The 26799-nt window shown below is 34.1% G+C and overlaps 2 protein-coding genes across 2 annotated transcripts in view; both read right to left on the bottom strand.

Annotated features, from left to right (window-relative positions):
• Positions 1–2413, bottom strand: part of LOC131851600 (protein spire-like) — a 154253-nt gene extending 151840 nt beyond the window's left edge. Inside the window, exon 1 of the mRNA XM_059202114.1 lies at positions 1812–2413. Within this exon, the coding sequence (XP_059058097.1) occupies positions 1812–2076 (265 nt within the window). The 5' untranslated portion in view covers positions 2077–2413. The remainder of the gene's footprint in view (positions 1–1811) is intronic.
• A 4116-nt stretch (positions 2414–6529) lies between these two features.
• Positions 6530–26761, bottom strand: LOC131851623 (tyrosine-protein phosphatase non-receptor type 23). Its single transcript, XM_059202142.1, has 21 exons — positions 26585–26761; positions 26299–26501; positions 25809–26131; positions 25561–25734; positions 24383–24669; positions 23713–23903; positions 22690–22834; positions 22007–22238; positions 17679–17878; positions 17394–17526; positions 16933–17106; positions 16283–16426; positions 15830–15910; positions 13563–15071; positions 12700–13151; positions 12020–12163; positions 11447–11575; positions 9528–9709; positions 8384–8568; positions 7852–7974; positions 6530–7389 (listed from the first exon to the last, which is right to left on the bottom strand). Exons 1-21 carry the CDS (start codon positions 26669–26671, stop codon positions 7169–7171), a joined length of 5319 nt encoding a protein of 1772 aa, XP_059058125.1. The 5' UTR covers positions 26672–26761; the 3' UTR covers positions 6530–7168.
• Between the last annotated feature and the right edge of the window lie 38 nt (positions 26762–26799).

Below are 26799 nucleotides of genomic sequence, written 5' to 3'. Positions count from 1 at the left end.
ACTGAAGTACTCACGCACTTTTAACAATGTAACTTTTAGGAATATGCAGCAATATACAGAGGCAGTAGAGAAGATCGCAACTTTCACTATTAGTAGGTACCTTTAAAACACCTCAAAATTCCGTAAGTTTCATATTTACGGAATAAGTGGGTTTGGGAGCAGAAAGTGTTCTAGAGGTAGCGTGGGTATTTCTAAATAGAACCTTCTGGATAACAAGAAAACTGAAATGAGATAATGCGATAGAATCTTGGTGCTCAACAATTCGAGAGTGGAGGATAATACACAATATACACATTGGAAGGTGTTATAAAGTTTCCATACTGCTTCTTAGTTTGTTTCGCCTACCTATCAGATTTGTTATCACAAAGATTTGGTATATTGTATATCAACACTGCTCTGCAATAAACACTTCCCGTCTTCTTCCGTACCAACAGAATGCAACAAAAGTTCTGGAGTGAATGCCTACTTACGTATATATGTAATGCTGCGTTTTTATAAAATACTAGTAACCCATCTCCTTCGCATGGGTGCAATTATGCTGGGGAATCCAGATATATTTGTAAATTAAACTGCAGTACATTACTTACTGACATTGTTGCTTTCTCAGGTGAAAGTAAAGTATTTTTGAGCTTTTCAATTACAGACAAAAAATGTAATCCTCTTTGAATATTAGTTTAGACGTCTATATAAAAGTGTATTTCAATGGAGCGAAAACCTATAAACTGTTGTTAAGAATAGCGGAAATGACATTGAATAGACGAAATTATCGCCTGTAGGCTTTTGACAATGACAACGTTTAACGAAGACGTGTAGGTGTTTTATTTAGAAAACTAGCCTTGATATTACACGTTTATTTATTCTTTGCCTATTTCAGATAATGCATGCCTATTTTTGCAGAGCGTGGCCGCCTCAGGAAATACAGGTAGAAATGTACTAGGTTCCGTTGTGGGAATTCAAATCCCGTAAGATCGAGCCGTCGCAAAAATACGACTTTCTTCTCGGACTTCGATCTATTATTCAATCAATATTTTACCTATTGATAAGAATTCTCATCTTGCCAAAGTACAAACTGATATCCGGAAACAGTATTTCAACACGGGGAGAATCTAACTGATTAGATATTAATACCTAACAGCTTTGTTTGGTAAATAGCTACCTACGTATATATAAGTGCATTAAAGTGTATTAAGTACATTTTCTTCGACTTGAATTGATATGAAACCAAAATCTGATCAAAGGTTTTCCGTGACGTTTTCATATTAAATATGTATACGTGCTAGGTATATATACATATATAATTCTAAAAACATATCGTTATATCTAGTTAAGGCATAATGATAATGTTTTTGATATCACAAGGTCATTGTTTATCTATGGAAAATATCGGCAATCTCTACGCAAGTAGATATTCAAATTATAATATTTTATAATATAAAAAAATGTTGCATTGTTTTATAAGAGACAACAAATTCTAGGAAGTCACTTCTATCCACTGATTTCGTCACTAAGTAATTAATGATATACAAAAATATACAATGAACTTTCAGGTTTAAACGGTCAATGCTTCTTATAATTTCCACACTTTAACTATGTCTACGACCGGAATATATTGTCTAGAACTGCTGTTTATAGAACTATGATAATTACAGGCTACGTCATGATAAGTATATATTGTTAAAAAAATATTAGTAACTTATACGAGAAATATATTATATTAATAACACTTACGCTATAATTCGAAAACAATTGAAGTGCCACATATATTTTTTATCATATTGAGGAAGTAAACTAAAACAAAATAATCTACAAACCTCCGGGGTGTAGGAACGTGGTCGGGTGTACGCTACCATCCTTATGTATTATCACATGTCTCGGCTCTGTGGGTAAATAACAGGTGGACCCGTCCGCCAGGCATTTCTGGTAGCACCGGGACGTCTGGTAGAACAGTGCCCAAGCATGCTCCTCGCTTATCGTCGAGTTGAACGCCTGCAGAATCTGCTGCAGTGATATACAATCAGCAGCGTCCAAAGCGTACTCCGTGCCGCCGGTCGCGCCGGCTCCTTCTTTGCGCATCATCCCCTTAACCAGCTGGCATACCCATCATCTCCAAGAAACCAGTTCACAACACTACACTGCGATACAGATCGATCGCTACACCAATTTAGATCGGTCACAGCACTGAACACAGAAAATTTTATTCAACACATTTAATTTTTAATTAATTTCAAACAATATTGTATCGGTTCACTGTCACCGTCTGCCCCCGAAACGTCACTGTCACTATGTTTTCGTTCACAAAGCGGGTGGTACGAGATTATTTTTTTTTTATAAATGTTTTGTAGGGTTGCGTTGTTACGATCGCGGCGTCGCAAGAGCGCGTGCGCGGCCGCGTTGAAACATGACCTCTATACGTGTAAACACAGCGGCGGCGCGAGCCGAACTGGCAGGGCGGGCAGACAGTCGCCCGCTCGATCTCAGCGAGTGCACCAACCCTACAGCCTCCGCGGAAGCCCTCTAACCCGGAACTACTTCCTACTGGTGCTCCTTATATTTTCAGCACTCCATGAGACTTAATATGCGTGGGTGATTCTGTCTCACTTATTTTTACAGCCACACAACATGATTTACAGAAAATGTTACGGTGTAAAGTAATTTACAATCCTATGTATGAAGAACTATAAGGCAGAGAAATTATACTGTATAAATTCATAACACCCTGGTTAATCCTGATAACTAACCATCAGGATTTCAGGATTAATTCAAGAATAACAAGTCATCCCCTCGTCAGTACATTTTGCGACCGTGTATTTACTCGTCCGTATATCCTATATATCCGTCATCAGAACCGTCGCAGATGCAGTTATACGCTCTTTACTGCAGTTTCGTGCTATGCTACCTACTTCAGCAGTTACACCAGTAAAGATTTTTTTGTAGGTATGATAATGGTGGTGGAACGGTGGCCCGTCTGCGCTAACGGTTTACGTTGGCGGAGCACCAGTGGAGGACGATAAGATGAGCATGAAGTCAGGTCAGTTAGCTCATGGGTTCCAGGGGGAACCGCGTGGAGGTCGATCTAACATGATACATTGCCAGCAATGGGAGTTACTAGTTCAAAAGTAAAATAAAGAGTTATAAATAATGAGGGCACCTCATTATTTATATCAGTAATTACGAGGATAGCCAAAATAAAAAATGCCTGTTGAAACCAAATCTCACTAGGCGGGACTGATAAACAATATAAATATGTATATAAATAGTTAATTATCCAAGATATATTACTGTAGTTTCCTTAAAAAGTAAATAAGTCTGAGACCCAGATACAACGCAAAATATAGTAAATTCGCCATTGACCATTCGCTAAATCGTCCCATCATTATCTTAAGCATTATTATCATGAGTTAAGTAACGAAATCAGTATAAAATACCGATAAGATTAGAAAAAAAACGACAATATTTCAGTCCAATTAATTTTAATGAGTACTAGTAAAATATCTATAACTATAAATAAATGTGATAAAATTCTAAATTTGACAAATTGTGATAATACTTTGCATTAAGTCTAGTTTGTTCACTTCAGTAGCTGTAACAATCTGACAGTGTTCATGAACTTAATTATAAGGGTATGATATAATACTAACATAAAGAAATAAATATAATGTTAAACAATAGGAATGTAAACTAATTTAATACAATTGTCTCCAATATACAGCCTTGGCCAAAAGTATTAGGCACCCCAGAAAAATGCACAATTCATATTTACCAATTGACCAATGAATAAATTATCTTAGATGGCATACCGGGGTCACAAATACCTTCCTAGAAAAGCAAACATCTATTTTTTATGGTCATAAAACACCTGGTGACTGAAAAGAAAGGATTTGGTCTTTTGCGTTATTATTAGTCAATGTTTTGTCACTTGTATTTAAGACTCTTAACGAGTAATCAAGTTTTTATTTCTAACTCAGTGATTAAATTGATGCGTAATTTACTTAAAAATACCGAAAATAAGTGAAATTAGTTTGAAAAATCGAGTACAAATATAACTTCTCCATGAACAGAGAATTCGCAAAAAGAAATTACTAAGTTAGTGAAATGTTCGCGTTGCGCCGTACAATTTGCCATCAAACGGTTTGCTCAGGCTGGCAGTCATGCTAATAATCCAAGAACAGGCAGAAAACGTGTGACTTCGAAGCACGAGGATAGAAAATTAATACGCGAATCTATGAAAGATCGGAAGAAAATATCATCAAACCTTGCTACTGCTTTGTCCGAAGAGGCTGGAAAGCCAAAAAGTGCTCGGTTCACCAGAAGACGACTTCAAGAAACGGGCTTAAAAGGATACAAAGCTTGGAAGAAACTCTGGCTTTCAGAAGACAACAAAAGAAAACGGCTTGAATTGACTCTACGACATTGACATATTAGTGTTCCTCAATTGGGCCAATGTGGTGTGATCTGACGAATCTGACTTTGAAGTAAGTAAATTTTACTGCTTTTGTTATTAATAATCATGGTCAGCTATTTATTTTACTGAAATAATAAAGGGTTAGGGTAGTTTAAAAAAACGCTTTATTTTCTTTTTTCAACAGATATTTGGAACGCCAGGTGTGACCTTCGTGAGGCGACGTGTGGGCGAAGAATACCATTCAGATTGCGTTGTACCGACGGTAAAGCACGGAGGAGGCAGCATATTGATCTGGGGCTGCATGGATGCTCAAGGGGTTGACGAAATGTTTGTTTGTGAAGGTCATAAGAACAGCGAAAAGTATATAAAAGTGCATGAAATTGCGCTTATACCTTTGCTAACGAGTATTTTCGGCGATACCAACAAGACGGAGTCATATTCTAGCAAAACAATGCACCTTGTCATAAGTCAGCGACTTAGATATTTTTTTTACTGAAAACAACATTGTCTTGTTTCATTGGCCGGCGCAGTCCCCAAATTTGAACCCAATTGAGCATCTTTGGAGCATTTTGAACCGCAAGATTAGAGAGCATAGTACCACATCGAAAACGGCATTAAAAATGCGTTAGTACAAGAATGGCATGTCATTATAAGGGAGGATTGCACTATGCTTGTACGCAGCATGCTTACTAGAATTAGTGCAGTAATTAAATCCAAAGAAGGACCGACTAGATTTTAAGTTTTTTTTATTCTTTTTTGTGTAATTTAATAGTAATAAATCAATTCAAAAAGTATAAGTTGTTTTTTATTATTATTTTTAGTAAAATGTAGAGTGCCTAATACTTTTGGCCAAGGCTGTACATATACCGTGATACGAAATAACATGGTCATATTAAAAGTTAGGCACAGAAACTTCCGTTAATGCAGTAGAATTAACCTCTCATCTGCGAAGGAGCCAATTATTGGACTCGGACACTATATCCATCCCCATCTGTGAGAAGTACTGTAATTAAAATAACCCTGAACAACTAACACAGCGCCATCTAGCTCCACGGTAAGCAGTTTGTGGGTACTACACAACTGATATAAATACCTAATTTTTTTTTGTACATAACATACTCTATGTATGTTATGTACAAAAAAAAATTAGGTAAACACCTAGACCGATACAAACGACTCATGAATACAAATATTTGTATCGTGCGAGGAATCGAACCCGCGAATATCGGAAGAAAAGCGGCGACCTATACCGCTAGACCACCGAGGCCGTGAATTGGTCACACAGATAGGGCGTTAATGTCATTTTGACAGATAACAGTTGAAAGGTTAAGGTAGCCACCTCAATGAATGCGTTACGACGCGGCGCTATGCGATGCGTTGCGGTATTTCACAATATTGAAATACCTGTAACGTAAGCATCTACAACACCATGTATAAAAAGCAATAGCAATAAAAGGACATTCCTGAACGTATTTATTTGTCCGACCAATTAAATAAGGCGATAAAATTTAAGTATTAATCCATTAATCTGCGTAAGTCATTAACCGCAAATGGTAAAAAATCCACATTATCACCACGTGGTGTTATCGTGGCAAAATCAAAGCAAATGTACATCTGTACCTTGTCACAATAACAATTTACTTGTAGTGTTTATAAATATTTGGCTTTAGCAATAATATCATCCTGACAAGGTACTAAAGTATTTATATAATTTCTGTTATAACTGTACATATATCCAAATGTACATAGTTCTGCTAATAATTTCGATAGACATTATTAAAATCGCAATTAATCGTACGCAATTATAAACCTTATTAATAAGCAATGAGGATCCATAGCTGCAATAAATGAATTATTTTTTTTATAGTTAATTTATATAATTATTATACTATTCTTGGAAAATGAGACTTAAAACGGTCCCAAACCAAAGTCTTGCTCTTTAAATATTAACATTATATTAAAAGATGTTGTTTCTCCTAATGCTATCAAAAAGGATTGGCCTAGAAATAACAGCTTATATTTACAAACGTTGTATTTTTACTATTTTTTTTTCTTTTGGTGCACTAACTTGAAATCAAAATGTAATCAACATGAACATATTAGCAAAATTTATTTTCTGATCAAGACGAGCGCATGATTGCATCTGGTAGTTATATTGTAAATTTTACACGAAATTATCTTTTCTTTTTATTAAAATTTCCGTTTTAATTTTTTTTCTTTACAAACGTACAGTATAGTTGGTAAAATTTTAAATATTATTGAAGATAATAAAATTCTATTTCGGACTGTATCAAATACAAACCAGTACCGAAAAACTTGTTTACATGTGTTTTTTTATTTTATAAATAGAACAAATATTATTGGTGTACTAAATAATTTGAGATCTCTAAATACAATAAAATTAAATAATATATTTTCTTATGTGTATTAAGGCGAATTATCGTATTTATTTATAATCTATTCAATAAAGACTAAAACATATGCAATAAGGATCATAATATGGAGAGCACTGTAATTAAGAGAATATACCGTATATCCTTAAGCATAAGGTACAAAACAGATTTACATTGTCTATAAAGTACGCCACAATTTTTTATATAGCAAATTAATTGTATAATATATAATTGCAGATGTAAACAGTTTTTTTTAATCCGCGACCACAATAACCAGGTACTATTAATACTAAACATGAAGTATATCCAAATGAATTACCTTAAATATAACATATCACCTTAATTTTTGAGTGATCCAAGAAATTTGGTGCACTCACTTTTTCTTCAAACTCCACAGAGGATCAAGGAAGTTAAGAGGGTCTTTCATGTCGCCGCTTTTCAGGCCCGGTGACTGCTTCATCTCCTCAAATGATTCTCGCGAGAACTTCTGCTTTTGGCCGCTAGACGTCGCCACATTTGGCGTGGGAGTCACTGGCGGTAGCACCGACGCTCCCGACGGTACTGAGACAGCTTCGCCATTAAACATAGCGGTGCCTAATGAATTATTGTGTTTGTTTAGACCACGGACGTCATGATATAATTTCTGCATTTTTTATCAATATTAAATTCTTAATAATAATAATATATTAGGAAAATTCACACAGCGCCGTCTAGTCCCAAATTAAGCTAGAGCTTGTTTATGGGTACTATACAACTACAACAAATACATAACACCTACACAACACCCTATATATCAGGCAGATACGAACAATATATTATTGCTCGTATCGGTCTGGGTGTTTCGATTCCTCGTGATCATATATCATGCGAGAAATCGGAATCTGCTTCTTCCTTATCCCATTTATTTGGGGTCGGCGTAATATGTTTTTCTCTTCCATTAATCACTGTTCGCAGTCATCTCATTATTTATTCCCATTCTCACCATATCATCCGTCCATCCATTCCTTTTTTGGAACATTCACAAAATCTTAGATATAATCTAAATATAATACTCACCAGAACAAAGCACTCCTTGTACATAAAACAAAGCAGTTCTGTAAGCGTCCGCCAGATATTTGGTATCTTCTAATATATTAGTTCTGTGTTTGTATAAATTGATGCATCCCACATCCAGCATATCTGTATTGTAATATGAAAATTGTTAAAATAATCATGAACAAAAATCGTTGTCTCTTTCTATCGTCCAAACCAAGTGGGAAAACAATTGAAATTTCTATTAATGATTATAATCGTGAATCGAATAGACTTTGTGATTAAACTATAAAAAAAAGAAAAAAGAAACTGTAAAAAATATTTTACCCAAGTATGGCACTACTTCTTAAATTAGGTTAAGTTTACTTTAATTGTATACATGTTAGTTTTTTAAGTAAGCTCTAAGACACATAAATTCAACTGCCCTGGGGTTGTTGTCCCTGGAGTTAATGCCGGGGGCCCTTTTCCCCGGCATCTTTGCCTGAAGGCCCCCAACCTTCATCCCTTAAAGGGGTGCAGAAGACCAGTGTCAGACTATAATTAGTAGTATACTGACCGACTAGATTGAGCTGCCCGGCTCGCACTTGACACATGATCATAATGAGTAGCGCCAGCAGAGCGGAGCGACCCGCGCCTGCACTGCAGTGCAGCCACGCCGCTCCCACCTGGTTACTGAGCCGCCCGTCGAACGTCTGCTTCAGGATCTTGTCCGCCAACAGCACCAGGGGCGAACACACGATCCTAAAATATTTTATTGTGTAGTAAGGCGAATTATCGTATCGTATTCATCTATACATATAAATAAAATTGGAGTGTCTGTTTCTAATATTAAAATAACCGTTTTTTAGTACATGCATATGAATAATATATACGGCACATACACCAAAAAATATCATTTTTTGCAATTTTTGTCTGTCTGTGTGTCTGTCTGTTTGTTCCGGCTAATCTCTGAAATGGCTGGACCGATTTTGACGGGACTTTTCTTGGCAGGTAACTGATGTAATAAGGAGTAACTTAGGCTACTTTTATTTTAGAAAAATAAAGTTAAATTCCACGCGGACGAAGTCGCGGGAACAGCTAGTTTACAATATAATTTATCTTTACATACTAGAAATTAATGTCGCTTCCACTGTCTATTCGCTTAGATCTTTTCAACTACGAAACGGATTATAATGCAAATTTTAACAATAGATAGAGTGATTCAAATGGAAGATTTTATATGTATAATATATGTACACCCGTGCAAAGCCGAAGCGGGTAAAATCTAAAGAAATATGCAATTAGGATCACTTTATGCAGAGCAATATAAATAGAAGAATATTATACCTCATATCCTTAGACATAAGGTATAAAGAAGCTTTACCGCCCAGAACACCAGGGGTGTGCACATAATCCTAAAATATTGTAAGTAACACCATATTTTTTTATGTGTACCTTATTATTAGTGTGTGCCTTATTATTTATAATCTACTAACTGTGCTCGCGATTTCACCCGCGTGAAATTTATATCCCATGTGCTATTCTGATATATAAGCTATATTATTGTAAAGTTTCATTAAAACATGTGTCACATGATGACGTAATGTCCGCAACGGTGGTCATGTATGTAAGTGACAGTTACCACTTACCATCAGGTAGGCCGTTATTAGTTGAATTTCATAAAATGTCTTAGCTTACGAAAGTTCCTTCAGGATACTCACTTAGCAGGAAATACGTTGATCTGGTAATGTGTGACATTGAAAGCGGTCTTGCCACGTGTGACAGTCAGTTTCCTCTCCGTCCAGTGAACAGTGCACGTCACTTCTTCTAGCGTCACCTTGAGGCCGCCTGGTAAGTCTAAGGACTGACCTCTGGCTGTCGGCCAATACGATTTACCTTGAACCTGATGAGAAATATAATGTAATAAATAATAATATCTCAGGACAATTCACCAACACTAAATAAAATATTCAATTCGAACCTGTAGTTTTTTAAATTAGTGCATTCAACCAAACAAACCAACGCTTCATGCATTAGTATAGATTATTTTCTTATAACCTAGGGGGCCAACTATAAGTGGTTGCATGACAAGAGAAATTTATTTATTTATTTATTTATTTATTTAGGTCACCAACAAGGTTTACACTTACACATTATATATATTACATTACAATCTATTTATACTAAGCGCAACCTTAATTATAGGCAACTACGACATTTATGTGACAAATTTGTGCTTACAATTAACAATTAACAAAACATAAAAAACAACTTAAAATTCTACCTATATAAAACCTGTACTGATTCAACTAGAACTTATGATACTATTGAGACATCTGCGAAATTTGCAATAACTATTACTAAATATGTCAACTGATGAATGTTTCTTTGAATAAGTGTTATAAGTTCTCATTAGCCTGTTTAAAGGTGAGTAGAAGCCCAAATTACTTCGTGCGAGATTTTCTATAAATATATTATATTTACCAGGTCTAGGGAGTTTAGGTGGTATTCGAATATTAACTTTAAACAACAACTCTGAACAGTTCAATATGCCATTCCCTAATTTCCAAAGAAACATAATATCTAGTACTTGTCTTCTTACAGTTAGAGGGTTCAATTTAAAGTATTTGAGTCTGTCTGAGTAGTGCGGCAACTTCCTCGTTAGGTTACAGCTATAAGTTAAATGCCAAAGAAACCTCTTTTGAACCCTTTCGAGACGCTTAGTATAAATATCATAGTGTGGATTCCAAGCTACGCTGCAGTACTCAAGGTGTGACCGAACAAACGCGTTATATAGACAAATTTTTGTCTGTGGGTTTTTAAACTCCTTACTATTGCGAAGCAAAAAACCAAGCATTTTATTAGACTTATTAGCAATATTATCGATGTGTACATTGAATCTTAATTTATAGTCAAGAATAATACCCAAATCCCTGATAGTGCTCACATTTTTAAGATCAGTTCCATTTATATTATATTTGTATGTATTTATATCTGTTTTCCTACTAAACTGAACATAGCAACACTTATCAATATTAAGTTCCATACCATTATGCTCACACCAATCAACCAACCTATCCAAATCTGCTTGTAGTAGTTCATTATCAGCAGTAGACTGAATTTTTTCATTAATTTGAGATCATCAGCAAAAAGATAGCATTCCGAATGATGAAAACTTTTTACCACGTCATTAATGAAAACATTGAAGAGTAAAGGGCCTAAGTGAGAGCCCTGTGGTACGCCAGAGGTAGTCAAAAAGGGGTCAGATGTGTAGCCACTTACTACAACAACAAAATTACAGGAATAATGCTGATCTTGAGTGCATACCATGTTTATGACAAAACTTTTATTTGTCATTTTATCTAAAATTGTCTGATGATTACAATTAAGTGTAATATATATACTGTTGTATAGGTATAATGAACTGTCATGGTCACATCTACATTCAGTATCATTAAACCTATACAACAGTATATATAAAGTTGTATTGCAAACAAGCAATCCAAGAGTAGTTTCCAAGGTAGTGGTTTTTTTAAACGATAGGAATTCCAACCAAGTTGCCATGTAATGAAGTGCCTGTAAATATGATCAAAACTACAAACACACCTATGATACTTGAAAACTGTTATACTGAACTCACCTCAATTTCACTGAGCAAACACACAATACACCCAATCTTGTGCTCCAGTACTGCTCTCCAAAATATTTCCCAATCTTGTTCGGCAGGGTTTTTAGAAATTAGTAGGGGAATGCACCAGGATGCCAATTGCTGCAACAAAGTACTAGCACATTGATACGTGTTGTAACGGCAATAATTAACTGCAATAATTAAACTAACTGATTTCATATGCCATACTTGTCATACAAAAAAAATACAACTGTCTAATCTAAAATTCAGATAATACATTTTCTTTTAACATTCCTGTTTAATATAATTATCTGCGTGGAATCCAGTCATAAATAAATTCATACAAAGTTCAATAACATCAACAGTCAATAAGTGTACAGATACCGTAAGTACTGTGTTCACGAACTTTAGTTGGACGATTTTGTGACGGTAGAAGAAAAACTACTGGCGCCTATCTACATTGACATCGCTATAATTCCAGTCAGCTCGTGACCATGGCTACTGTAACCTAGTCGAAACTTCGAGAGAGGTTTATTAACCATAAGATTATTCGTTAACAAAATAAATAAATAATAAAATACTAACTCTATAATAGGAAACGTTGAAATAAGCATCTGGATCAGATTTGAGGGTCAGTCTTGAGTCATCAAAAGGCACTACATCTGTTACTATGTTCCCGCTAGAATGCTGCATTGCGATCGTTTTCGATCTAGTCATATTTTCCTTGGCCTGAAAACACAAACTCTGATAAAAACCTTAGAGTAAATATAGGAATAATCTAAACTTCCAGCAAATGTCATTGCTGATATCAAAAAGGGGCTATAGTTTTTTAAATGTGTGGAAAATCCTCCAGACTTCACCCGCTGCAGGCAGAGGAAAGTGGAATCACTAAAACCCACTCGCTATATCTCCAAACCTCCTTTTCAGGAGTTGCTGAATCGGGTAAATATCCTATCATGACTTCGGCATAAGTCCATACGTTAATAACTTTATCGTCAGTGCATTGTGTAGACAAAAATTATGATTCATAATTATATTAGACTGAAATATATATTTTTATAGTGACCGTAGACATTCTTTGGACAGGCTTTGGAACAGTCATGCAATATCTAGGTATAACGTTCATTTTCATACCAGCTTGTACATTAAGATATCGTTAATAAACCATTTATAAATTCTTTTAAAATTGACAAGAACTATGAAATCAGTAATAGATACTGTAACAGCAGTTGTGACAAAAATAGTAATTTCCCAGTATTACTCACCTGTACATCTTGGAATGTCTTCCACTTAGAATCCAAAAGCGTCAATCCAGTGGTTGTCTTCTCCGTTAACGAATCCACTAATTTTTGTAAATTCTTAACCTCCTGGGTGAACTTGTTCAGTAAACTCGGGTCAGAGAACAGATCCACCTTCGCTGGTCGCTCCAACACTTCCTCTTTAGGCGGCGGCGCAACTACCGGAAGTGGCTTTGGCACAGTGGATTTTTTTATAGCACTCTCAGATATTTGGGGCACCTTTATTTCCGGCATTAGAGGTTTATATTCCACAGCAAAATCTATATCCGAGAGAAGATCGAACACAGACGGTTCTGACTTTTCTACTGGCGTTTCCGGTTCCTTTTTTGTTTCAATTTCTTTTTGCGTAGGAACAATAGGTGTTTCGGGGATGCTATTATCAAACTGAGGTTGCGTCATCTCCTCTTTTGGAGTAGTCACTGTAAAGGAAAAAATAAATAAAATACGTTTTTCTTTGTAAAGTTTTTTATTATTAATTTGTTATTTACAATATAATAATAATCGACAAGTATATAAATGCAAATGCTATAATAATATGAGATTAGTGGTAACTTAAATTGAAATATTTGTAAGTTTATTAATTATCAAAATTACCTGCCAAAAGACAGTTAATACAATATGTATACATATATAAGATATAATTTCTAAAATTATGATAGACAACTCATATAGTCCATACCCAAATTGCATATTATCTAAATTAGTCAAAGTGTATATAAATTCTTTAGTAGTAAGAATGTAATTTATAATAAACAGTATGTTAAAATACAATGGTACATATTCCCAGAAGCGAATGATAACTAAGAACAATTGCTATATTAAACTCTTACCTTGATTATTACTAAAAGTAACACTTGTGTCTTGTCCTTGCCCACACTGCATATAAGTCGACTGGTTCATATCGGCACCATAATTCGTTGTCTCAGGCTGAGAGTTAGGCACAGTCTCATTTGGTTGAACAGTTTGATAACCGTACGGCGCATTGTAATAAGTTTGATTATTACTAGATGGCTCTATTGACGTGTGGGGCACTTGTTCTGCAGACGGTGATTGCACTGTCTCGCACGTGCCTGCACTTGTATAAACACCCTGTGCAGACCAATTTGGATTCTGCCCTATCGTCTGTGAGTTTACATTGGCTTGCTCTGAATTTGGATACCCCATGAAGGAGTTCTGAGATCCGTAATTATAATCGTATACGCCTGTCGCAGCGTTATAATTGTAACCTGGATGGTTTTGGTATGTCTGATTATAATTGTTTTGTGACTGATCTACATACTGATAAGAGGTAGTCGGCTGTGTATTTTGTACGGTCGGGTTATAACTGGGAGATGGGTTAGGAATATTCTGGTAGTTTGTTTGAAAATGCACAGCAGACAAAGCTTCGCCGGTCACGTGCGATTTTATTGGCTTATCTATAGCATCTAATTGCGAGAGGACTGCTGGGTCGATATAATTGCCATCTTGTTCAGGAATATTGTACGCCTGCGGTACACTTATAGGGTTGTTTGTAGTAGTAGTTGTCGAAGTCATAGTGCTGTCTGTATTTGTATAAATGGGATATTCAGGGTTTATATAATTGGGGTAGCTATACTGTTCTGCACTGTACGCAGTGGATACATTTGGAGTTGGTTGGTATTGAGTATCGGTACTGTATGGATAGTTCATTGAACTGTAATCAGCTGGGATTTGGGATTCCGTCATATTCGTGTTAGAATTGTGAGCATTGCTGTACGTTGCAACATTAGGCGTAGACGTCTGGGGGTACTGACCATTGTAGTAAGTCTGTGAATAGTCAGCTCCGTAATTAGTTGGTTGATTTACTGGTTCTGATTTGGGAGTAGCCAGTTGCATTTGAGCAAAGTTCGCGCTTAAATCTTGACTATGACTGTACGGAGTTGTGTATGATGTCGCTTCGGGTATAGCTGTCATTTGTTGGTGCTGAATATACTGATCGCTATATGTACCGTATTGGTTTACATTAGAGTGCATATTTGTTTGGCTTACGCTGTTATAAGCCATGGAGTTTTGTGAGTCTGTTACTAAAGTAGTGTTGTTTTGAGTTGCTGAGTAATAGGGATTTGTGTATTGTGATTGAGGTTCGAGGCCTTGTGAAGAGTACTGTGGTGGAGTGTATGATGTATTATAGCCATATTGGGTTTCTTCGGGTTTCTCATAGCCCATTTTCATGGGATAACCGTAATTAGACTGTGAGGAATAAGGATCATTTTCAGTTGCCGCGTAGGGTACGCCATATCGGTTGTATGGATTGTTTGGATTTTGTAATTCTTGTGGGACCACAACACCATCTGAAAGCTGAGCCTGAGGTATGTCTGTAGCTGAAACAATGAAATATTATAAATGTAATAGTTAACAAACCGTATTCAAACTATTTTCGTTACTGAGTTTCCATGTACTATTCTTATATCTTATATCTTATTTATTTGAGAATTTTTGGGTAATCATTCTTAATGCTTAGGAAGAATATTAGAAATAACTGTGCTTTATTCCATATTTCTAGAAGGTTCACTGATACTTAGTAACAGTATCAAAATGAGAATTACAATTGTGTGTGAAAATATACAAAAAGTGGACTTAAAACAATGGTTAAATGTAACCAGTGTTTTAAGTCCACTTTTTGTATATTTTTTGTCATAATTTATTGACTTATATTTATTGAATTTTTTTATACTACGATGATACCAAACTATCATACACCCTATCTGACGGTAAACTGTTACCATAGCCTATGGACACTTGAGACATTAAGTGCGATGCCGAACCTTAAGAAACCTTAATATACCCTTCTTTAAAAACCCTATGCTGTAGTCTCTCGAGAAGACCTCGGCAGATAATTAATTCCACAATCTAAGTGTACGCGGGAGCAAGATCCTCTGAAACCGCACTGGTCGAGACCAGTTAGGTTTCAGCGTGTGGGGATAAATTCCCTGTCGATGACGTGTTGGTGCGATGGTAAAATGTTGGCATCATGCTGAACAACAAAGGAATGAATAATTAAATATATAAATTTTATATGTAATTGATGCATCTGTTGTCTAATACCTATTATAGTCATTTTGTGTCAGTTTTGACTCACCTTCAGACCCGACGGGCGTCGGTCTCACTGATGTTGGGTATATAGATTCAGGATAGTATGTATCAGGTTGCACGACATCAACTGGAATTAAAATAAACAATATAAATATACAAACAAAGCAAAAAAGCAAGCTACATTTAAATATATTTTTAAGACCTCTTTTAAGGCATTTTAAGTAATTATTAATTATTATTCCCCTTAAGGGATCTGGCGTGCAAATAGACAAATAAATTAATTGATTAATAACATACATTAACTGAACTTACATCCATAAAAAGCATAAAATTTATAATGTTATTAAATTCAATAATTTGACTGGAAAGAGTCAATTGTAAAATTATTTAGAATATATTATCAAGTATTATCTACTCTTTATTAGGATGCAAAGATTTATTCAATTCACACAAACCTTGCAAATGAAATCTAAAAAGAATCATGATATTAGATATTTACCTTGGGCTCTGGAGGTCATGGTTCTGTTCTTCATGTAAGGCAGATAGTCCTTCAGTTTGCGGGGACCGCCAGTGGTGGGTGTTGGAACCACCTCGACAGTCTTAGCGACGCTCGATGTTATCGGCACGGGACTGGGGGTAGATTCTGGAAAGGTGCAATTGAAATATATAATTTCTGTGTATATTTGGTATCTTATAATTTAACAAAATAATACGATATATTAGAATAAAAAACTCAAGATACATTAAGTATTTATTACGTAGGTATTAAATACTTAATTTTTCGTTTCATGTTTCTGGAAAAACACTGTAAAGGACTGCCATTCATCCACTTTTTTATGATTAGTTTTGTTTTATGGATGATAATGGAATGGTGCACCCTTTGCGCTAACGATTTACGCTGGAGTGGCCCTGTAGGGGACCACCACTCCAGCGTAATCGTTGATGATAAAAGGACAAGATGAACATAACGCCAGGTCAATAAGCCCATCATGGCAAATTCATCAGGACCAAATCGTCCTGATGAATTTATAATGTTATTAAACATTATAACTCCACATGTGTGGAGGTCAACCTAACATGAAACATGATGCTAGCAATGGGGACATTAATCCACTTTTTACGATTTTGTTTAGTATATGGCACAGTTACCTTTGCTACTATGTTTAGCCAGCAGCTGCGCTCGCTCCTCTTGCTGCACTTGACACGTGCTGCGCAGTCGGGTGAGAAGCTGGTTCACATTGTGTGACAGTTTCTTATAGAATTCCTGACCTTTCTGCGACTTGCCTAGAAGCTCTTCGTATGCATCGTAGGAAGTTATTAAAGCTGAAAAATAGAATTAGGAAAATGGAGATAAAGTCGTAGACTAGTGGTTTATTACCCGACTTATTACCAAAGGTCGTGTGTTGGAATCAATCTGATCGACACGAAAAATCTGTGTCAATTTATATGTATATTCGACTGACTCTCAGATGACGTCAACAACAATAAGAAACCAAATTAATTAAAGAGACGGCAGTAGACGGTTAAAAATACAAACAGACACTTCAATTGTATAGATATTATATTGAATACTGTACGTTACTAATGAGATATATATACAATTTACATACCATTAATGAGCCCCTCTCGCTTCCTTAATACATCGGAAAGCATACGCCGCGAGTCGCCGTACGACGCGTATAAAGACGTCAGTTTGTTAATTATATTCTCTTGAGCTGCTAGATTCTGTTCGATTATTTTAACCTAAAAAAATGCATTTCTTTATGTAACAATAATAATGTATATTAAATAAGTAATATAGTAATAAGTCATAAACACAAATTGATTAATCAGTTAAATGGATGGCTGATGACCATAATGTTGACAAAATAATAGTCATATTTAAAATATCATACCTTTGGTGTGTGTTTCTCTAACTCCTGTTTGAATATCTCATCAGCGGGCTCGGTGCTCCGTGCAAGCAGTTGTGATGTAATATCGTCGTTCGTGATTGCCTCTCTCAGCTGCTGGATTAGAGAATCTCTCTGTGTTTGCATCTCCCGTGCTTTGGCCACTACTCGTCGCATCTCCAGCATCGTCTCCCGATCTAAGCCCTCTGCAAGATTCAAAAGTAAATACTGTATTTGTTTTTTTAATATTTCATAGTTTATATTGAATTGTCCTAGGTTATTATTATTATTCTTATGGTAAGCCTCAGTAAAGGCAGTGGGTAACAATGGCATAGTAGCCATTTTTAGTTCGAAAAACGGATTTAGATGGCGTCATTGGTATCGAATGGAATTCAACATTGTTTTGTAATCGTTTAAAACCCAAAACTATGTTTTTAAAAAGGTTTAATCTATTTTTAAAAAGTCATATATAGATGTTAAAATGAAATAATGCGTTTTGAAAAGTAATTTTCATATATTTACTCATTTTGTTGTTGCCCTGTATTTGTTTACAATTTAATCATTGCTAATTGGGGCTTATTGTTTCCAAAAGACTTTCATAGATGGCGCTGTTTTCATTTGTATCACCGTATTTTAAATGTTTATTTTATATTTTCAAATAATAAGTACTTACTATATTATTATGATAAATTAAACATAAAAAAAGTTTAAGTAAATATAAAACAGCTAAACAAGAAAACCATATTATGCCAGTAATACTTATTTAGAAAGTGTTGCCATATCAAAAATAAATGCATAGATTACCGATTTTTTCGAATAATCGATAACAGGATATTACAACGCATTATTCGATGGTGCTTTTAATTAGTCTTTGCAAACAGTAAAATTTCATCATTTTGTATTATACTCTTATTTGGAACGAATTGCAATGCATAATTTTTACTCGACGACGGCAAAATAGAGAGATTTTGACAGGTATGCAAGTACTATATATTTATCTGTTCGCTCATAACTTCAAAACTTGAAGAGGGAAATATTAATTAGATTGATCTGATACAAGTGTACTCTATTATATCAACCTCCACGCGGTCACCCTGGTAATTATAGCAATTAATGACATTAGTGACATTGTTTTTCTATTAAAAAAATAAATACCTACTTATTGTAATTTAATGAATGAGAATTGAATGTGGTATAGAGTATATAAGGTCAGCTATACCTTTATGAAACCTCAATAAACAAGTGTTATATGGTATCTAAATTACTGACATTGATAGCTAAATATGAGGATCCTCGAATTTTTACAAATACTCGAATTTTGCTTTTGTAGAAGGATATTTTCAACCTTACTAAATTGTACAAGGTTTTGAAACGATAATCATTCATAATACTATGATATATTACTTATCCTAATACCTACTATTCATGATAATTAGTGTTTTAATATCCATTCGAGGGTAGGTTATTCATAATTTATATTATTAGATTTCATCACAAATAAAAATATCGATTTAAAATCGTAGGTTGGTCCATATTTTTTTATTATATCGAAATGACAACGAGTACTGGCAACATAAATGAAAGGTTAAAAATATAAAATATAGGAATAAAAGAATAGGATAAACGACTTTAAGTCAAATGCTTAAAACATATTTTCACTAGCATTGGAATTTTTCTCTTTTTTCATCATTTAAGTTAAGTAGGTACTTTAATTCAACTTTTGAATTGTTCCTGTTCAGAGTTCATTGAACTTCTTATTTTTTTGTCAAACTTAATAATTTAAATGTGTCTAAGAAATACTACAAATATTTAGTAAACTATCGTGTCTTTGAGGATTATCTTATACCAGGTATAACTATAAGTTGTTAAAAACTTGCATATGTAGCGTGTGTATCTTTCATATTAAAATATAATAAACATAGGTACTTGGTGACCGCTTTAATGTGGTATTATTATGTTTTTATTATTGTTATGAATGTAACTTCAAAAAACTAACACTGATTTTATAATTTTTGATTGATTGAGAAAATACTGAAAATTATTAATCAAAATAAAGTACTAAACAGTAGTATTATTTTTATATTTTATTAGAACTGAATGAATATGATGTATGAATAATATGTTTATTGTACTAATAAGGTTACAGTTTAGTTACTTTCATGTAAATTCATTCATGTAAGTTCATGAAAATGTAACATAGGTATATGATATTGTTTTCAGATTTTCCTGACATCAACAACTTAATACTGAACAAAGTTTAAACAAATAAGAGATGATATTCTAAATCTCCTAGTCATTAAGATGAAGATAAATAACATTTTTACTGTGAAGAACAGGAGTTCAAAAGAATAAGAAATATATATGTATATATATATGAACATTTTACTGTATAAAATAATAATGCAAGTAAAAATAAGAGAAAAAAGCAGAAGAAAAATCTGTAAATTATTAATCACAATGCAATTAATAATATAATTAAATAAGTAAGAAAGCAATGGACTAGTGATGAGAAGAAATTCCAAGTAATTATATTATGTGTAACTGACTGCAAATAAGTTTATGATTTAAACACATGATTATTATTATATTGCTTCATCAACAAATCCAGGAATATTTTGTGTACCAGGAATTAATTATGAAATGATTGGAATATAATATAAAAATAACAGAAGTGTTTGAAGTTTTAGTGGTATAACAGACAAGCAGTGAAAGAAATATTATTGTAAATTATTAACAATTGTTTATTCTGTGATTAATAAATTATTTAAAAGTGTTTTGTTACCTGAAATAAAAATTTTATGATCTTCAAGTGTTGTGTTCATGCAATGTTAGTTTCACCTCATTCGATTTAAAATGTCAGGAATTATTTACTACATAATGATTTTGTATTAGATGGTAATCATATATATTTTTTAATGCAATGTGTATAATAATTCCCATTTACATCAAAAAACTTTGTGTAAATCTATATTTCTCTGTCTATAGACTTTGGTCGTGAAATACTAATAAGAAACTAAATCTAGAGACTGTAGTATATCACAGCATCCCAGAACCTTGTATTTAAGTCATATAAGGACTTAGTACCTACCTAATACTTGCTACTTTTTTAATCAATTAATTAATTTGATCTCAATCATCATGATGAACAATGATGATAATGTTGAGAATACTGCCAATGATGAATTTTATGGTGGTCATAAATAAATACCATCGTCACTATCGTCAACAGTCATTATTGATCTCATCATCATCACCGTTACCCTCCCTCCCTCCCCATAATAGTAGGTAGTAACTTTTGACAATATGGATGAGGGAGGGTAACGGTGATGATCCATCCAACCACGACGCTATCCGACGTACATACATACACATATATTATTAAACAGCATTACGTCATCATGTCGTGCCCCCTATATCCCGCATACGTTATCATTCCGGAGAACATAGATGTTATGACCAAATATCCTGTAATTTCGCAGCTTAATTTCAACTGATTAACAACTTACATAAATACCAAAAAACTAGCAGTAAAGGTGTAGTTTGTAGATATCGAAGGTTCTACAAATAGGTATAACATCAAAATAAGTACCTACATGTCATTAGCACCGATGTAGTATCCCTGAAAGAACCTATACATATAACAGATTGATGGTTTGCAGATATTATTTTCAGTTTTACAAATTGCCAGTTTACCATAATTAACTATATATTGAGAAATAATTATACACTGAAAATTATATGAGGTACCCATATGCACATCAATTGATTATAGCTAAAATCTATCACTATCACATAACAATTTAAATAAAAAAAAACCGTATTAAAATCGGGCTATTCGTTAAGGAGCTATTGCTCCTTAACCGATAGCCCGATTTTAGTGCAGACGCGTTACGACATATTATTATCTTCGTCGGGAGAAAAAAATTAGGCATGTAAAAAAGTAACTGTAACATAGTACATAGATACATAGGTACATTAGCCGTGTCTGGAGACTGTCAGCGAACAATATTATACCTACATTGAATTTTCGATTGTACCCAATCAGGAGTTCGATACAGTTATATATCTATTATGTACGTATCTTTGCAAAACAGATGTCATGTAGACCGAATTCTCTGCCATCTATTTTCATGCTTTATTACTAATCACCCACTAGTAATCCGAACTGCTTCAGATATAGCGACATCTAGCGCCTACGGCGGCGAAATAAAATAGCCCGAAGAATAGCCCGAGTTAGGAAGGAACCATTTTCTTGTATGGGATGGGGTATCTGTATGTAATATTATATTATCTGTGGTAAAGGTAAGGACGAAGATAAAGCAAGGTAGACTCACCAATATTATCAATACTAGGTATTTTGTGTTGAAGCGCATCTAGTGGCTGAGCGAGCAGTCTCAAATTAGCAATGTGGAGCGTCATAGCTTTATGAAGCACTTGATTGCTTTCGTTGGTCCGAGTGTGAGCCTCTTGATACTTATGGTATTCACGAGATAGTTCAGTTTGGACGATAGACGGCGGACGAGGGCCCATCACTTGCTGGAACTCTTTCTCTTTCTTTGTTTCGTCCTGAAAATTGTAATTAATAGTACATTAAAATACACACTAAAATAGTTTTATAGTAAGAGCTCACACCAGATAAATTTATTTCTAATTTAAATTAAATTAAATTTAAGGGTATAAAAATAGATAGTAACCGATTCTCAGACCTACTGAATCTCTGATCATTAATTCATTTGTATAATTCATTAGTATCATGAGTATGATTGTTTTTACAAAAAAAAAAAAATCTATGTATTTGTATCGGTTATCTAGCACCCATAACACAAGCTCTAGCTAGCTTAACTTGAGTCTAGATGGCTCTGTATGAATTGTCCTGAGATTAGTATTATTATATTATTATTATTATCCCAAAAATCCGAATAAATGATCAATTTATTCGGATTTTTGGCATCCGAACGCATAAACTTTACCTAAATACCACATAATTTTCAGTATTTGGATATATGAAATATCAGACCTGTATAAAACTTTTGATATCTGCCAAAGATTGTTCCACATCACTAATGATTTCAGCCAAATTGTTCATTGAATCTACCAGAGTTTGTATAATTTCTGACTTAGCATTCATAGCTGCGCATCTGTCCACTATTTCTTGCGGTATCCTAAAACATTATTAAAAACAATATTCAATGATTATAAGTGGTTGATTCATACAGGAATGTAGGTACACTTCAATCAGTAGTCATAATACAAGCATATTTCAATATAAAATTTTACTTCTCTCAAAGCAGACTAAAAGCAGTCCTTACACACCCAAAACGGAACGTAGCTCATATATAAATAAGTTTAAATTTGAAACAGGGAGAAGCGTATGTCGTTTAAAAACGTATTAAAAGCTTCGTAAGAACAAAACGTATCTTATAGTAATGAAAAAAAAACAAATCATATTCAACTTAGAACTATGAGGATTTTAAAGTCTATTAGTAAAATTGAGGATCTTATCTAAAATTGTAAATACATTAATAACATGTAAAAGCAAAAGAAAGGATGATTCATAGCTGCACACTGCCACATTATCAGCTATCTACCTCAATAGATAAAGGTTCCACAAACATGTTTGTTGCGGCAAATTAACATGTACATATGTATTATATAGTTGTATTATATATGTAAATGTAATAGCTATCAAGTGACTATAAATGGCAACTGCCTCCTATAGATATTAACAGCACAGCACTACAGACATGACGCCGTCATGGGACCTGTGTTACCACCAATATGTTGACATTCACAAGACCAAAATTTAATAGCTGAAATAATTGTTAGTGTGTACTTTAGACGAATTTCTACAAAGTACATCAACAGATGATATATTTATTTATTTATTTCAAGTTACTAATGACTATGAATGATATATACCATATATACCTTATATACTAACATACATATGTAATAATAATACAAATATACATAAATTGTCTGGTAGAGCCCTACCTACTCCTATTTGTATGCATCATAATTTAATACCCGTCATACTTACTTTTGGTCAGATTCCAGCACTTCTAACTGGTCAAGCTGCAATGAAGACATGAATTCCATAAGCTCTGTGTTCTTGACTTCTGCTTGCCCCACAACATGTCTGAGAAGTTTCGCCTTTTCTTCGGAATACATGGAGGAAGCCTCGTGTGCTCCCATTGGCACCAACCGGGAGAAAATATCTGGGCCCGATATCTTACAACAAAAAAAAATATTAGACACTTAAAAAAAGAAAATTATTAGACACTATAAATAGTAGATACAGTAATAAAAATAGAAAAGAATGGGAGCTCTAAGTATTTACGAATCACATTAAAAACAACAAATAAAGCTGCCATTGATCTTTTTCAAAAATGGTTACAATTTACCATATAAACTACACCACTATATCGCCGAGGACATCAATAGGGAAGCCCTGTGTATGAATGATATTTAAATTGAAAGAAATTTCCAAATTGTGGAATCACTTTGCAGCAATGTTATTCCCAAACTAATATGATATTGAAACCTACAAGAAACGAGCATATCCCTTCTTAAAAGGCCGGCAATGCAATTCCCCTGGTATTCACGGCGATTTGCGCGGCGGTAATCACTTACCATCAGGTGAGCCAGAAGCTCATTTCTTCATATCATGCTATAAAAAAAATTGTTTATAATCAAATAAAAATAATTACCTCAGGGTCATTAAAATTGATTGGCATAGCTTTCACTAAACACACTGGTTTTAAATCTATCAAGAAATCCTTATCTGGAACCTCTTCATGGTATATGAACTCATTTTCATTCTTAGCCGCCTTCCGTTTCCCCTCAACCACGTCATTAGTAAAAGTCAATGCTTCCTGAGTCATTTGAGGCGGTTCAACATATTTGGCGAGTTTTCGAGCTTCATTCAGTTTATCTACTGCCAGCTGGTAGAATGCGACTCGTTCTCCCATTTTCTGTTGTTCCTCAGCATTCATACCTAAACAAAATAGCTTATGAATAATAATATCTGATATTCAAATATTAGTCGCCTACTACCATGAGTAGGAAAACCATGTATATCCCATATATTCACATTCTCTCTTTACTTTTCTGATATGCGGTTGCTAACATGCTTGCGTTATCAGACTTTTCAACTGACAACCAAAAATAGATCTCACTTCAGGTACAATAAATTCATAATATTATAATAAATAGATTTGAGTACATTTCTAATTTATTCCATAAATATTCCATGATTAGTAGTCAGTTCTTTTCTGTGAACTAATGTATTTTAGTTATATGTATTTCAACAATGTAGAATAATAAGACATTGAAAATAAGCCTATGTTGATTTCGTAAATTACATCCATTATACAATATATCCAGACCCTCAAATAAATACTTAATAATTAAATATGTGAAAATATATTTAATTCAATTAAATAAGAAATACATTGCAAAATATTCTTTGATCAATTGAACAATCTGAAATCTCTAACTTAAAAACAATAATTTCAAAATTCTATATTACACTAAAAAGATAAAAAAAAAATCAATAAGGATATTCTATATTATTGATTAAATTCGGAGATTGTAGAGGAATTCAAGGACCTTCTAGATTCATCTAGAAGGTCCTTGAGTGTTTTCTATTGATAATGTAAGATTCTAATGAATCTTAAATTCAGTTCAGTTCAGTTTAATTCAATTCATTCAACACTCAGAATATTGGTCTGAAAGTTTTCTATTAATAATTTAAACAAACAAACATACTTCTCAATACAAATGTCTGTAGTCTGCAAAGTATCAAACCCATAATCATTGGTAATAGGTGGTGTGCTAAACCACTTGATGCTGTTAATTTTAATGCAATATAATAACAATTACTTACCCTGATACAAACAGACTATGCATCCAATATAGGAAGATTTGAAGGAGAGATAGCGATGCCAGTAATTATATAGTTTACTGCCAATAACCTCGTGAATACTATCTGCACCAGTTGAGGGGTTAAGCAGAGCAAGTGAGTTTCTGTAGAATAACAGCACTTGTGTTCCAACAGCACCTGTTTTAGTTCATAATGAGATTATAATACAATAATGAGCAAAACACTTGCCTGATAAAAGGAAAGATTCTTACCAACAACACTAGGCTTCTTTGAATCTTGAATGCTTTTTTCTAGGATACATTCCTGAGCCTGAGCAAAACATATTTCCTGTAAAAGCCTCATAATATCAGAAGAAACATCAACTCCTGGTGGTTGTGGATATTGTTCCCTCACTTGCTGAAAAGCCCATGCAGCATTCTGGTATCTAGTGCAGGCTGTTTTTAAACTCTCCACAGTTGTGCGAGGCTCACAGAATGCTAACTCAGTGTGAAGTGCACCAATATTGTGTAGAATGCATGCCATTTCAAAACGTATGTCAGCTAATGGACAAGACATGCCAGCATACAGATCTTTCCTAAAATTTGAAGTTATAGTTATAAAAACATTATTATATAGATAATCACAAAAAATATAACAAATTAAAAATATAAATAAAGTAATAAGATTAAGAAACAAGGAATATGTTTTCAATCATACTTTTGTAAGAGAAACAAAACGAAAATAATAGATCTTGTTCATTACCAGGCAAATGTACAGGCCGCAGGTTGTCCTTTAGCCATTGGAAATCTGCTCTGAATGGCTCGCAATTGGCAAAAATATCTGACGAGAGCAGTTATACCAGCTGAATCAGTCGTCGGGCGTACTGCAGCCGACCGCAGGCCTTCTAGCTGATGTATTTCATTACCATAGCTGTCCGGATCTTCTCTATATGCTTCTGCTATATACTAAAAGAACAACGGGAAGGATAGAAAAAACAAAGCCATATCAAAACAATTAATCATACCCATTAAGTACATGACATTGTTACCTGTTTAAGTTTAGGCCCAAAATGAGTATTCTCTGTACTCACTTTCACCTCAAAGCTGACCATCGGTAATTTTGGCACTGCTTCCATGTTTAGACCTTATTATAATGCGAAAATTATTTAATAACAAAGATTTTCATAATATAATTACAATATTACAATTTAGAAAACAGTTTTATTTGTCACAGATAAATTAATAGACAGATACTGAACGAGAT

The sequence above is a fragment of the Achroia grisella genome, unplaced genomic scaffold (assembly GCF_030625045.1).
Source record: "Achroia grisella isolate CSIRO2021 unplaced genomic scaffold, CSIRO_AGI_Agris_v1 utg794, whole genome shotgun sequence".
NCBI classification, from domain to species: domain Eukaryota; kingdom Metazoa; phylum Arthropoda; class Insecta; order Lepidoptera; family Pyralidae; genus Achroia; species Achroia grisella.
This window is presented reverse-complemented; position numbering and strand designations above follow the sequence as displayed.